At 31.4% G+C, this 13,306-nt stretch overlaps 1 protein-coding gene across 6 annotated transcripts; it reads left to right on the top strand.

Moving 5' to 3' along the window:
- The first annotated feature begins 4,449 nt into the window (after positions 1-4,449).
- Positions 4,450-10,036, top strand: LOC101207007. Of its 6 annotated transcripts, none has more exons than XM_011655445.2 (10): positions 4,450-4,659; positions 4,778-4,854; positions 4,967-5,022; positions 5,390-5,445; positions 6,385-6,486; positions 6,570-6,620; positions 6,811-6,862; positions 7,035-7,093; positions 9,421-9,466; positions 9,743-10,036. In XM_011655445.2, exons 5-10 carry the CDS (start codon positions 6,436-6,438, stop codon positions 9,850-9,852), a joined length of 369 nt encoding a protein of 122 aa, XP_011653747.2. In that variant the 5' UTR covers positions 4,450-4,659; positions 4,778-4,854; positions 4,967-5,022; positions 5,390-5,445; positions 6,385-6,435; the 3' UTR covers positions 9,853-10,036. The 6 variants fall into 6 exon arrangements, with proteins under 6 accessions (XP_011653747.2, XP_031740329.1, XP_011653746.2 ...); XM_011655444.2 differs by having other exon boundaries at positions 4,451-4,659; positions 4,967-5,027; XM_031884467.1 differs by having other exon boundaries at positions 4,451-4,659; positions 4,761-4,854; positions 4,967-5,027.
- Positions 10,037-13,306: the final 3,270 nt, after the last annotated feature.

The following is a 13,306-nucleotide window of genomic DNA, read 5'->3' as shown; positions in this document are numbered from 1 at the left end:
GTTATTCATATCTTTCAAATTAGCCTCTTATATAATGTTTTTTTTTTTTTTGTGGAGTAATTTGATAGCATAGTTAATATTCCCTTAGTAGTTTTTATGGTGGACAATGGACGTAGTACAGTTCTTATGAGAATTATAGTGTTGCTGGAGTACTTGTTGATCATATGATAAATTTGAGTGGTTTAGTTAATTTGATCTTGAATGAAATTCAATTGGATGCTTTTATTGATTTATCAGTGTCATTGGACTTTGGCCACACAAATATTCAAACTGTGTATCATTGAAAACAAGATAAGGATGTTCATTGGTTTCTGTCTTGGATTAAATATTCAAGTATTAGGCATCGTTTGGTTGCTCATGTTAGGGATCATTCTCTTCTAGCTCATGTTAGTATAGAAGCATATTCCAGTGACATTGGTGGCAGTAGCAAAGCTAATGATAATTGGTTGTACTTAGCTTCTTCTAGTTCTTCTTCAAATGACGACATTATACAAGATTATGATTTTAATAGCGATTTGAAGGAAAAGGATGTATTTGTAAGTAAAGAAATTTTGTCAAAATGTTTTTATATACTAACAGAAATTAAAAAATTTCAATTCGGGACTACACAATCAAATTCAAATTCACTTGAGTTGAAGTGTTTGAAAGATGGTTGTCAATGGTATGTTCATACATCTCGATATATGAAAAGTGATTTATGGATGCTTAGGAAGTATATTTCTTACCATGATTGTTATATGGATTCAATGCAAAGTACTCATATGCAAGCTTCTTCATCTGTAATTGGAAATTGCTTGGAAGATGATTTTAGGTTTAGGTCTATTGATCAATCTCTTCAAAGAGATATTATTTATAAGGCTCGTACTAAGCTTGGTGTTAATATTAGTTATCAAAAAGCTTGGAGAGCAAAATAACACATATTAGAATAATTAAATGGTGATGTTGCTAAGTCTTATAGTTTCATTCCAAAGTTCTTGGAGAAATAGAAGAAAAGGAATCCATGTATTATTGCAAATGAAGTATTTTTATATAAATTTTCTGTCATTGTCACATAGTCATCTATCACTGTGTATCAATTATAGTCATCCATCATTGTCTATCGATCACTGATAGAAAGTGATAGACAACTATCACTGTCTATGTACCAATGGCAGATAATGATAAATAATTTGTCATTACCAATGATATAATTGTTTTCATATATTTTTGTGTAGGAACACACACTGCCTTTAAGATGAATAAAAATGAAAATTTTAAGTTTTGCTTCATGGCTATTGGTTCATCTATTGAGGGTTAGAGGTACTGTAGACCTACCATATTAGTTGATGACATATTTTTTAAATGCAAGTTTGGTGGTACTTTATTAGTAGCCTCAACAGTTGATGGTAACAACAATATCTTTCCTCTTGCATTTGCTATTGTTGACTCAGAAAATTATACATGCTGAAAATGGTTTTTTGAAAATTTGCATACTTGTTTGGGGGATCGTGATCATTTAGTCATTATCTCTGATAGACATTTGAGCATTCCAAATGGTGTTTTAAGTGTATTTAAGGATGTTGAATTTTAATTTTTACATGCAAAATGTTTTTAAAAATTTGAAGAAGTGTTTTAAGGATTCTTTGATTAACCGATTTTACTTTAGTTGTGCTAAATCTTATACTTTAGTTAACTTTGAGTTCAACATGATATCTAAGGGGTCTATTTATTCATATATACGAAGTTATCTTAGTAATGTTGGATTTTAGAGGTGATCTCAAGCATATTCACGAAGAAAAAGGTACAATAGTTTATTGGCTCGAAGAGTCTCTAACACCTAATGCAAATGCTCCTCATGCTTAGCCTCTGTCTTGGAGTAATCAAGATGTCATCAATAAAAACTATCACAAAAATGTCTAAGAAATCCTTAAACACTTTATTCATCAAATCCATAAATACAACAGGAGCATTAGTCAAGCCAAAAGACATCACAATAGTGGACGTTATGATAGAGTTGCATCATCTATCATGTACAAACCCAATAAGCCAATGCAATAGGTGTCATGATAGAATTGTATTGTCTATCATGTACAAACCCAAGAAGCCAAAATGTCTAGATGATCAAACCAAGATACTTACATAGGGCCTTCAAAGAAATAACTTTTTAAAAAATTCATTGATAATGATAATAACAAAGAGGCTTTAACCTTTTGTAGAGCCTCTTATAGTTGGTGGAATCTCCCAACTACTAAACATGAAAAAAAAAAAAAAACAAAAAAATTAGTAAGTTAAAGAAAAAAATAGATTAGAATAAATTAAACAAAAAGAAAAATATAACATTTTTGTAAAAAAAGATAAAATCAATTGATGTAGCTATCTAAACAAAAAAAATGGTTAATAGTTATCGAAAAAATGGCTCTTTCTTTTTAAAAAATAAAATAATATATGTTATTTGGTTTTTCTATAAAAACTAAAAAAGAAAAGAAAAAAGAATTTTTTTAAAAAAATAATATAAATTTTGAAACATATGTAAAAAATAGAGTGAATAATAGAGTGAATGCAAAACTATTCACAAAAATAGGTGGGGTGGTGTACCCGTCCCGAACAGAATTTGTGGGACCCACACATAATGTGTATAAATAATGAAAAAAGAAAAGAAAATATGGAACCTAGTATAATATATATATAAATAAGGTGAAAATAGAAGATGTGGAAGGGAGTGGATGAAAGTGGTGGATGGGTAAACAATTTCACCTATTTTTGTTGCCTTAACGCTATTTTTGGATTTTTTCTAAAAATAATGTAATATTTGAAACATATATCAAAAATAGGGTGGATGCAAAACTATTTTTAAAAATAGGTGATTTGGGGTGAAGTACGTGTACGGGTACCCCGTACTTCCATGCAGTGGACCCCACATATTCTATTTTTTTCTTATTTTTATATTTATACAACACTGGGTCCCACATTTTTTTATTTTCTCATTATTTATATACGTGGATCCCACACATTTCACTTTTTCTCATTATTTATATATACATACTCACATATAATATAATATATATATTATACATTCAAATTCTAAAAATATCTTTCTTCATTAAATTAATTTATTTTTTCCTTTATATATATTTAAATATCACAATCTTCAATTTTTCTTATTAAATTCATTTTTCTAATTTAATTTAATTCTTTCTTAATTAAAATTATACATATATTTTTTTCCAATTTTCAATTTTTTTAAAAAATCTCATATATTAACAAAACATGTTATTAAAAATATATTAAACAAATTAAAAGAGTAATAATAATAATTGAGATAAGTTAAAATTACTAAAAAAAAATAATAATAATAACACTTGAACCCACGCACATTGATAATTGAATAAAAAGAAATTCATGTTTATGGCAAAAGGAAAAAAACAAGAATTGGTTCGATTACAAATTAAATTTAAAAACTTAACAGATAATTTTCAATTACAAATTTATTGTTATTATTATTTTTAGAGTAGTTTCAACTTCTTTCAATTGCTATTATTATTTTTATTTGTTTAATGTATTTTTTAATAACATATTTGGTTAATATATGTGTTTTTTTAAATAGAAAATTAGAAAAAGATATATATAATTTTGGTTAAGAAATAATTAAATTAAATTAGAAAAGATGAATTAATAAGAAAAATTGAAGATTGAGATATTAAATATATATAATATATATATATATATAAATTATTATTATTATTTCTATTTTTATTTGTTTAATATATTTTTAATAACATATTTGTTAATATATGAGTTTGTTTAAAAAAATTAAAAATTGGAAAAGAAGATAGGTGTAATTTTGATTAAGAAAAATTTAAATTAAAATAGAAAAATGAATTTAATAAGAAAAATGGAAGATGGAAGACTGTGATATTTAAATATATATAAAGAAAAAATAAAAAATTAATTAATTTAATAAAGAAAGATATTTTTAGAATTTAAATGTTTAATATATATATTATATTATATGTGAGTATGTATATATAAATAAAGAAAAAAAGTGAAGTGTATGGGACCCACGTATATAAATAATGAGAAAATAAAAAAATGTGGGACCAGTGTAGGATAAATATAAAAATAAGGAAAAAATAGAATATGTGGGGTCCACTGCATGGAAGTCGTGTACGCCCAAATCACCTATTTTTAAAAATAGTTTTGCATCCACCCTATTTTTGATATATGTTTCAAATTTTACATTATTTTTTAAAAAAATCCGCTATATTTCACCTATATTTCAAATTTTACATTATTTTTTATTTCAAATTTTACATTATTTTTTATTTCAAAATTTACATTATTTTAAAAAAGAGTTAAAAGAAAAACCTATTTTTTCATTTTGAAGTGTCGCCTCCACCCTCATTTTCTTTTACTCTCTTTCTTCCTTCTGTCGTCTTTCCTTTCTCTCCTTCTCTGTCTTTTTCTTTTCTCTTCACTTCTTTCTTTTCTTTTCTCTCATATTTTCTTTTTCCTTTCTCTTCTCCTCTTTCCTTCTCTCTTTTCTTTTTCTATACCTCTCTATCTCCCTATACGGCAAGTTCTTAAAAGAAAAAAGGGAGACCGGCGGAGATGTTATAGTACGGCGGCGCGGAGACGACCAACAAGTAATCAAGATCTACGTTTTTGCGACAAGCAGCTTTGGTAACGATGGTCTCTTCGTTTTTTTATTGTTCGTTCTTATTACCTAAGATCTACGTGGTTTCTATTTGGGTTTTCCACTTTGTTTTTGTTTTGAAATCAAGAGTTGGAATGTGTTCAGCACTCTGGCCATCAAGTTTAAGGACCTTGGCCCCGCATTCATGTCAGTTTGGAACCTATTCAAACACGAACCAACAAGTAATTAAGCTTTTCTGGCCTTAATCAGCGGGCAATGATTTGTTTTCATGACTTTCAAACTCGTTTAAGTTCGGTTAGTTAGTCTCTAACCTTTGAAGTTCTTCCATTTCAGTTTTGAGCTAATACGTCAGCGAGAATGAGTTAATAAACCTCCTCAGTATCCTTTGGGTAAGGTAATAGCATTTACATTGAGTTTCAGAGTAATTTTGGTTTAAGTTCTTATTTATAAAATTTGATCCAAATTTTTGGATTGAATTGAAGTACCGAATCAGTTTCTAACCAATGGAGCCTTTATGCGTTTAGGTTGAACTGATTAGATCCATCTGAGTAACTTTTAGTTGTATAGTTAATTTTTGGATTGAATTGAAGTATTACCAAATCAGTTCCTAACCAATGGAGCCTATATGCGTTTAGGTTGAACTGATTAGATTGTTGATTTATGAGATGACAACTGGTAAGAGCTAGTTACTACTAGCTCTTGAATTACGTTTTAGAATTAGTAAGATTAAGTTTTGATTTCAGAAATTTTCTTTAGGTTGATTTGAGGAGATTTGATCGAGAGAAATTTTTATACTTTGGATTTCTAATCAGGTAAGTGGCTCTTGTGATGTATGACCTTAGGGCGAGTCATATATATGTTAACAATTATGTATTGATTATCCTTGAATTATGATGATTGAAATGTATGGTGAATGATGATGTATGTTGATTGACAATGTTTGCTGATTATGATGTGAATGCATGTATTGATAACACATATATGTGCATGGGACCCCATGCATGGATGTGATGACACATGCAAGATTGAAAATGTTTGTGGTAATTGGCACCCAATCAACAAAGTCGAGCCTCACCCTTCAGAAGCCCCTAAAATTGTGTATGTGTCATCACAGATGCACCTCAAGGGAGTGTAATTTTCAATTTTCATTTTAGAATTTGAGTCTTTTAGAGAGACAGAGGTGGCCTTGTTCCGAAGTGGACAAGAGGGTAGTTTCTCAATTCAATAAGACTTCCTTCAATATTTAGTGGATAGCCATCGGTCTGTTGTCTTAAACCTTTTGTTTCATTACCATTGTATTTTGAGCTACAATTTTTTTCTTTATATGAATAAAAAGTTCTTTTTTCTTTAAAACAAAAACCATAGTGCTGTTAATTATTAATAAATATGGGTTTTTTAGCATTGTTGTAACTTTTATTGCCCTTTTGGTCGGTCAATCATTTACATTTTGATTGAAATAGTTAGTGTTTTTCCTTTTTTCTCTTAATTTTATTACTGAAATTTAAATGGTTAGGCATTGATTTTAAGTTTCTTGAAATCCATATCTACCTATGTACTTTTATGATGATGTAGCCTATTCTTTTCATTTTTTATTGTCAGTGTTTTTCTTGTGGTTTCTTTTTTTGAATTTAGCCATGTGGAGTTGGGGATTGAACATCTAATCTTTAGATCAAATGTTTAACCTCTTAATGAGCTATGGACAGGCTGACTTTTTTCTTGTGATTTATAATATGGGAGGATTGTGTTAGCAGGGGGCTAGTGTGAACAAGCAACAAGGAAAGGGCTATAACAACCTTACTAGAATGAGCAATATGAGATGTCAACACTGTGCAGGCCCTCTTTCAAAGGATATGGTCTCGTGCCTTCTTCTGAGTTTTCTTCTATCGTCTTGGTCTACACAGTCTCACTTTAATCTGTAATTTGTTGTATATTACAGGAAACAAGTGCTTGGACAATTCCTCCTCTTATTAGGGATAGCTTCTCTATGGTATTATTCCTTTTTCTTATGGAACCTTGCCTTAGAAAATTGTATATTGCTCTTCTGTTATTTACTCTTCGAGTATAGACCATTTAGAAAATTGTATATTGCCTTAATCTTGTTTCCTTTCGTGTTGTACTTACCTGTGCATGCTCGTGATACCTCACTTTATTGTTGTGATGTTATCTACTTCTTGTAGATTAGCTCTGCTGTTGGCGGTATTGCTAGTGCTTTCTATGGATTTAACAATGGTAATATACACCTTCCCTTTCAAATTTCAATAAATCCAACAATTACAATACAAGCTATTATCCAAATGGCCTACTAAATTACATAATCAACACTAAACAATCCTACGTACTCTACTATATTCTGTTGTGTTCTTTTATATCTTAAATAGCTCATCTTTTATTGCCATTGCAGTGATGCCTGTTGTCCAGAGATCAGTGAAAGGGCCAATGTGGTTGCATTTTCTTATTGGTGTAAGTACCTTTCTGCTTTCCAATTTGGGATGCTTGTGAACTGTTGCAAAATCTTTCTTCAGCTTAGTGTTTTTTAAATCTCAAGGGGCGATGCACAATAGTCTTCTAGGGCTTAAGCACTTGACGCAAAAAGATCTTTTTTAAAAGGTGCACTGCATATAAAAGTACTACATTTAGAAAACGGCTGATTGGAAAAGGGAACAAAAACCCATGGTTTTTTTTCTTTTAGAAAACGGAAATGCCACAAATAAAATTATCCAAATTGGACCAACATGAACGAAATGAAATTGTGTGAGCCCACAGAGTTTAACAAGGCAACATAAACAAACCCACATAAAAAAATCATGGGCTTTTGTTATAGATCTCTATATGAGGATCTATGTTTCTATTCCAGGAGTTCTTGGTCACATTCTCTGTGGGTTTGTGTTTCTAGCCTAGAAGTTCTTGTTTTCGTTCTTCTTGGGTTTTTGGTCCTATCTCATATCTGCTGATTTGATTCGAATGTTTTCTTTACAAACTCAAGTTGTTTGTCGTTCTACCACCTTGAGTTTGAGGGAGGGTGTTAAAGAAAAATAAAGTTTATTCTTATTTAATATTTCCATATTTGTATTTTTCCTTTATTAGTATTTTTGGTCTCTATTTGTTCACCAATGTAATAGGTTACTTTGATCGATCCAATATATTATATAAAATTATCAGTTTTTTGCTTATTAGAAGCTGAGTACCGCTATAGACTTCCAAAATGAATAGGCAGCCTTTTGATTTCCACGAGCGGGTGCATCAAGTAAGGGAGATGTGGAGGACCAAATATAATATCCATCTTTTTCTTATGCTGTTTGCTGCCTGATCTGTTGCTACATGCCTTCTAAGATCCTAACATTAGTTGGTGCTTTCCAAATAGCAGTGGATGATTTTTCCAGCTCATCTCTGGCACTCTTTCTCATGGCCAAGTGGGGTATTCTTTTTGGAGGTGTAATAAAGGACCTTCCAATGGCAGTTAGTTGCATAGAAGTTTTATTAGGATATCTGTTTCATCCCTGACTTGGCGGGGGATATCTGACTTTCTCTTCTTTTGATAATGAAATTCCAGTTCTTGTAAGGAAAAATGAAAGGTTCTATTTACTAGAGTTCATTCCCCAAAATAAATATTGTGTCAGATCTTGTTCTACATTCTACCTTCTATTTATAGGTAATTACGGAGTCCATTGAACAAATGCCAATTTTGTGTTAGGTTTGAGAAAAACAAGAGGATTTTAAGAAAAGTGGAGATGTCTTGGGGAAGGTTTGGTCTTTCAATTGGGTTTACCTTTGTTTATTGATTTGATAATAGAACTGGCAAGCTAATGTTCGTTATGACCCAACCAAGGATTAAAATATCTAATGGCGGTATTGATATCAAGATTTCAATTTTATAGATGTATCAATAAAATATCTATATCAACGGATATTTCTGTTATTCAAAATTTTGAAAATGTGTAGATTAATATTAAGTTGTTTTTACCCTTTAATCAAGTTATAGATATTGTTATTGGTATTTCTATTTATGTTATATTAAACAGATGACAATTTTTATGTTTTTTGAGCATTTATAAAAGATATTAAAGATATTTGCGGATATTTAATATTGATATCGAACTCTTCAATTTACGGATATTTTCATCCTATTGATGGATATTTACATTCTTGGACCCAACCTACGGCTTTTGGATTGGTAATATGGATTGTGCTTCACTGGATAGCTAATTAGGAAAGAAGTATGCTTGAGAGATTTAAAGCAGTCGTATAGAGCGAGGGTCTATGGAGGACTGTTTTTGTTTTTATTTGTTGTAATTTTTACTATTTACGGATGATTATGTGCTATTATTGCGTGTAATGTCTAGTCTTTACTGTCTTACTCATTTCATATTTGTAATGTCTTTTTTCCTATATGAGAATATGAGAATTAATTTTTGCATATTGAATTATTAAAACGATATTAATCTGTTTATTTTGTTGTTTCTTGGGTCATCTAGATGAAGAGAAATAATAAGATCTTTATAGACACGAGGAATGTAGAGTGGGAGGAAGTTTGGTCCTTAAATTTAACACCTTGCTTTGGGCTTGTGTCGAAGAATTTATTTATTATTTTTTTAGATCTTACTCTCTTGGATTTAGCCGTTTTCTTCTCTGCAAGGCTAGTCTCTGTTTGTTACCCTTTTCCCCCTACTGAGAACTTTTTCTTGAAAAAGAACATAAAATGCTGGTGTACATAGGGTGCAAGTACAGCTTCTTGAGATGAATTTCATGTTTTAGTCCTCTTGATTGGAAACATTTAATCTCACTTGCAGGCTCCTCCTGTGATTGTATTTTCTTCGGCTTGTGCAGGAATGACAGGTTAGTTATTTTGTTGTTATTTAATATTTAATAATTGGAGCTGGCTTTTTTTTTCTTTATCCAAAATGTTTTATATAGTATGGTATGGCAAATTGAGTACTTTACTTCTTTAGGATGGAGTAGTAGTGAGGCGCAATTCCATTTTGTTTAGCATTGGTAATAGGAACACATCATGAGTAAATTACCTTTGAAATAACTTTGATAGAAATTATTTGTGATATTTTCATTTGAAGATGATATTAAGTACAAAAATTGTTACTAAATGGTTGGTTACAGGTGGTGCGGTTCCAGCTTTGGCCCAACTTGTTTCTTCATCTTATCATTCATTAACATCGTCTTCAGAGGATGATAAGGCTCAGGATTCAAGATCTTCTTCTTCCTTGTAGTGGTAATGTATATAGTGGGGATTCTTATAGTATAGGTTTATACATACATATCTTATATTCCGCTTGAGGATAAGACAAAAGTTTTTATTTATTTATTTATGTGTGCTACATTCATTTTTGTTCTGAGCTACACGATCTCGAGCTGTGAGTTTTTTTCTTTCAATTTTGATAATGTCTCTCTTTAGGTTTTGGCCTCTTAAAATGAAATGCATGGTTCTCGTTATAGGGGAGGAGTATCCTTTAGATATATATAGGACTTCTAAAACACTTGGGAATCCTAGTCCTAGATAGACTTGAGTTATTGGTGAGTGGGGCCAATGTAATATAAAACAAGTGCATTTCAAGTATAGAGAACTTATAAGGAACAATTCATAATTCATAGGCTTCGAAAGATTTGGTTGGGGTTTTGTTTTGTAAACAATGAAATTGAGAAGAAATCAAATGATTAGAGAGAAGGAAATTCAAAGTGGTTTCCGTTTCCGCCTTCGTGAATTGAACATATCCTAGTGCATGTGGCTCTCTATGCACCTGTAACTCACTCTTGTAAGCACGTTGTGAAGACCTTTTATGCTCAGGACCACAACCCGAAGGCTTTCATATACTTTGAATTCTCAAAGAAAACTTGGTTTGTAATAACGAGAGGATAGAAAAGTGACTTGCCTTGTTAAATTCAATGAGAAGTCTAGGGCTAAGAATAAAAGCTTAGCAACCAAGATAAGTCTAGGGCTAATAAGAGCTTAGTTAAACTACCCCTTGACATCCAAGATAAGTCTAGGGCCAATAAGAGCTTAGTTAAACTACCACTTGACATGTACTTGGTTTGTACTTAGAACCAAGAAGTTTTAAGTTCTACTCTCAACTTCTATTAAAAAGAAGAAAGAAGAAAAAAAAAAAAAAAAAAAGGAAAGGAATAGCTCAGTAAATCAACATTTCATAAATATTCTAATTTTTGGGATTTATTTCGTTACTATATTTGCTCTTAAATTTAAGATTGATTTACCCTTGTGTTCAAATATGTATTTTATTAAAAAAAAAACATAAAATTATTTATCTTTAATAGGTTAAATCAGTCGTTGGATCTTGTCGCTTAAATTTGTGTCAAAATATTTAACAGAATTACACACCTAAGTGCTAGTGTAGTGGTAAGTTTAGGTTGAACTCAAGGAGCATGATAGTTTTTCAAGTAAAATAGTTTTCAACTTGTTAGAAATTTATATCCTAAAACTCGTAGTTTGTAATCATATTCTATCCAACAAAGTCGTTTTTGAATAATTAAATATTATAATCATGAATCCAATAAACTAAGTCCAAGGCTATTTTGAGTAAACTTGAACTTTATGTAGAGACATAAATGTGGATCAAATTTGAGTATATAGCCTAAATAGTATATAGTATATGAATAAAGATTGGACACCTTATTCAGAAAAACTATGGATGTGGCCCGTTTTGTAGTTAGTACAAACAGGGTGATCATGAATTGTTCATGTAAAGACATGAAAGTGGGGGCATCCTATGTAAAGTACTTACGTAAGATTGTATCATAAAATAGTCACTTTTACATTATAATATCGTTTACTATTTAGAATTGACTATCTCGATTGTTGATGACCTAGGTAACTTAATCTTAATCATGAGCCAACTATGAACTTCTGTTCACACGAGATTATCCTTAGATCTGCATAGGTGAGGGCAGCTCATCAGCGTTGGCCCAATAAGCCTCCCATTTGAGGGGTAACATTGGGTGGATAGCTAGGGACATAGGATGCAAAATGGAATTCACTCACATTCACTTTAGGGTTAGTAGATAGGTTGTTCTACTAAGCACTAAATCCAAGTCTTGAACAATGGGCTTCATCCTCTCATTAGCCTGAGAGGGATTAAGTTTATAGGTTGAATATTAAACCAATTGTTCAATAGTAAATTAGTGGATTAGTGGGACTTAAGGAGCAAGAGGTAGTCTCGTGGGTAAAATGATATTTCGACCCAACCGAGGTTATGAACAACCTATGAAGGATTAACTTACTGATCATGGTTTTATCAAATGGGCACAAATATATCTATAGTGAAGGAAGTGCAACTGCGGGACTTTAGTGAAATGACCCGTTAGTCAATGAATGTTGATTAACATGATCTAAAAGAGTCTTGAATTGTTGGAGCCCATGTTCTATAGGTTAATTAGGTTCCCCTTCTAACCCATTGTTCGCACGAGATTTCCGGAGAAATTTAATTCGTGGACTTGAACTTGGGTTGATGTTGTATTTTTGTTGATTTGATGCGATGCGGTTCAATCTCTAGAATTTGATCCTCTGATTCTCTCTCAACTGTATGTCTACGCTTGATTTGGAGGAAGCGGAGCACGTGATGTTCTTGAAGTTTGTTGAACGTCTACGCTTGATTTGGAGAAGCGGAGCACGTGATGTTCTTGAAGTTTGTTGAACGTCTACGCTTGATTTGGAGAAGCGGAGCACGTGATTTTCTTCAAGTTGGTTGAATGCTTACGCTTGATTTGAGGAAGCGGAGCACGTGATGTTCTTGAAGTTTGTTGAACGTCTACGCTTGATTTGGAGAAGCGGAGCACGTGATGTTCTTGAAGTTTGTTGAACGTCTACGCTTGATTTGGAGAAGCGGAGCACGTGATTTTCTTCAAGTTGGTTGAATGCTTACGCTTGATTTGAGGAAGCGGAGCACGTGATGTTCTTGAAGTTGGAGTCTTGGAAGAAAGTTTGTATCTCTCAAAACAGCTTCAATCTTCGAAGATGGTCAACTTCAGAAGTTAGGGAGTCTTCTAGCTTTTGGAAGAATTCTCTCTGGATCTTCTAGAGTCAAAATTTTCCAACCCCTGCAAATGAGGAGAATTCCTCTATTTATAGAGTTCACTGGTGGGCTTTATGGGTTTGAACTTGGTTAGTCCATGGACCAGACCCATGGGCTCAACCATATGGACTTAGGTTATATTTAGTCTTTGGGCTCAATTAAGCTTATTTTTTTGGCTTAATTGAACTAAAATGATTAACTTAATCCAACGATTAATATGAAAACATGTGGCATTATTAGAATGACCAATTTATTTATTTTAACTCTTTAATTTGGGGCATGTGTCAATTTTAATTAGTCCCAAATTTAATTATTTGTACTTTTCATCATTAACTTAATAAATGATGTGGCAACTTGTGATTGGTCTCAAAATTTCTTATTCAACAAATGCCCCCTTTTCGAGATTTATGCACGTATATGGGTGAATGAATCTCGGAAAAGATAAATTTGAAGGCAAAGTACGAGCCTTTTTTTTTTTTTTACTCAATTCAGCATATCAAATTAATCAAACTATGAATTTAGTACGTGAGTTTGATTTAAATTTAAAATAAGGGTTGGAATATGGCCAAACCTTAAAAAAAATTCAAAGTTTTATTTCCCACTTAATTTTATTTGAGGGGAAAAAAAAAAATTAATATGA

This window comes from Cucumis sativus, chromosome 4 (assembly GCF_000004075.3).
Source record: "Cucumis sativus cultivar 9930 chromosome 4, Cucumber_9930_V3, whole genome shotgun sequence".
In the NCBI taxonomy this organism is placed as follows: domain Eukaryota; kingdom Viridiplantae; phylum Streptophyta; class Magnoliopsida; order Cucurbitales; family Cucurbitaceae; genus Cucumis; species Cucumis sativus.
This window is presented reverse-complemented; position numbering and strand designations above follow the sequence as displayed.

Excerpts from the sequence above, each read along its gene's own strand:
- LOC101207007 (XM_031884469.1), top strand. The coding sequence starts at position 6,436 with ATGAGCAATATGAGATGTCAACACTGTGCAGGCCCTCTTTCAAAGGAT. Across the intron at positions 6,487-6,569 it reads GCCCTCTTTCAAAGGATATG|GAAACAAGTGCTTGGACAAT; the intron begins GTCTCGTGCCTT and ends TGTATATTACAG. Across the intron at positions 7,094-9,420 it reads GGTTGCATTTTCTTATTGGT|GCTCCTCCTGTGATTGTATT; the intron begins GTAAGTACCTTT and ends TCTCACTTGCAG.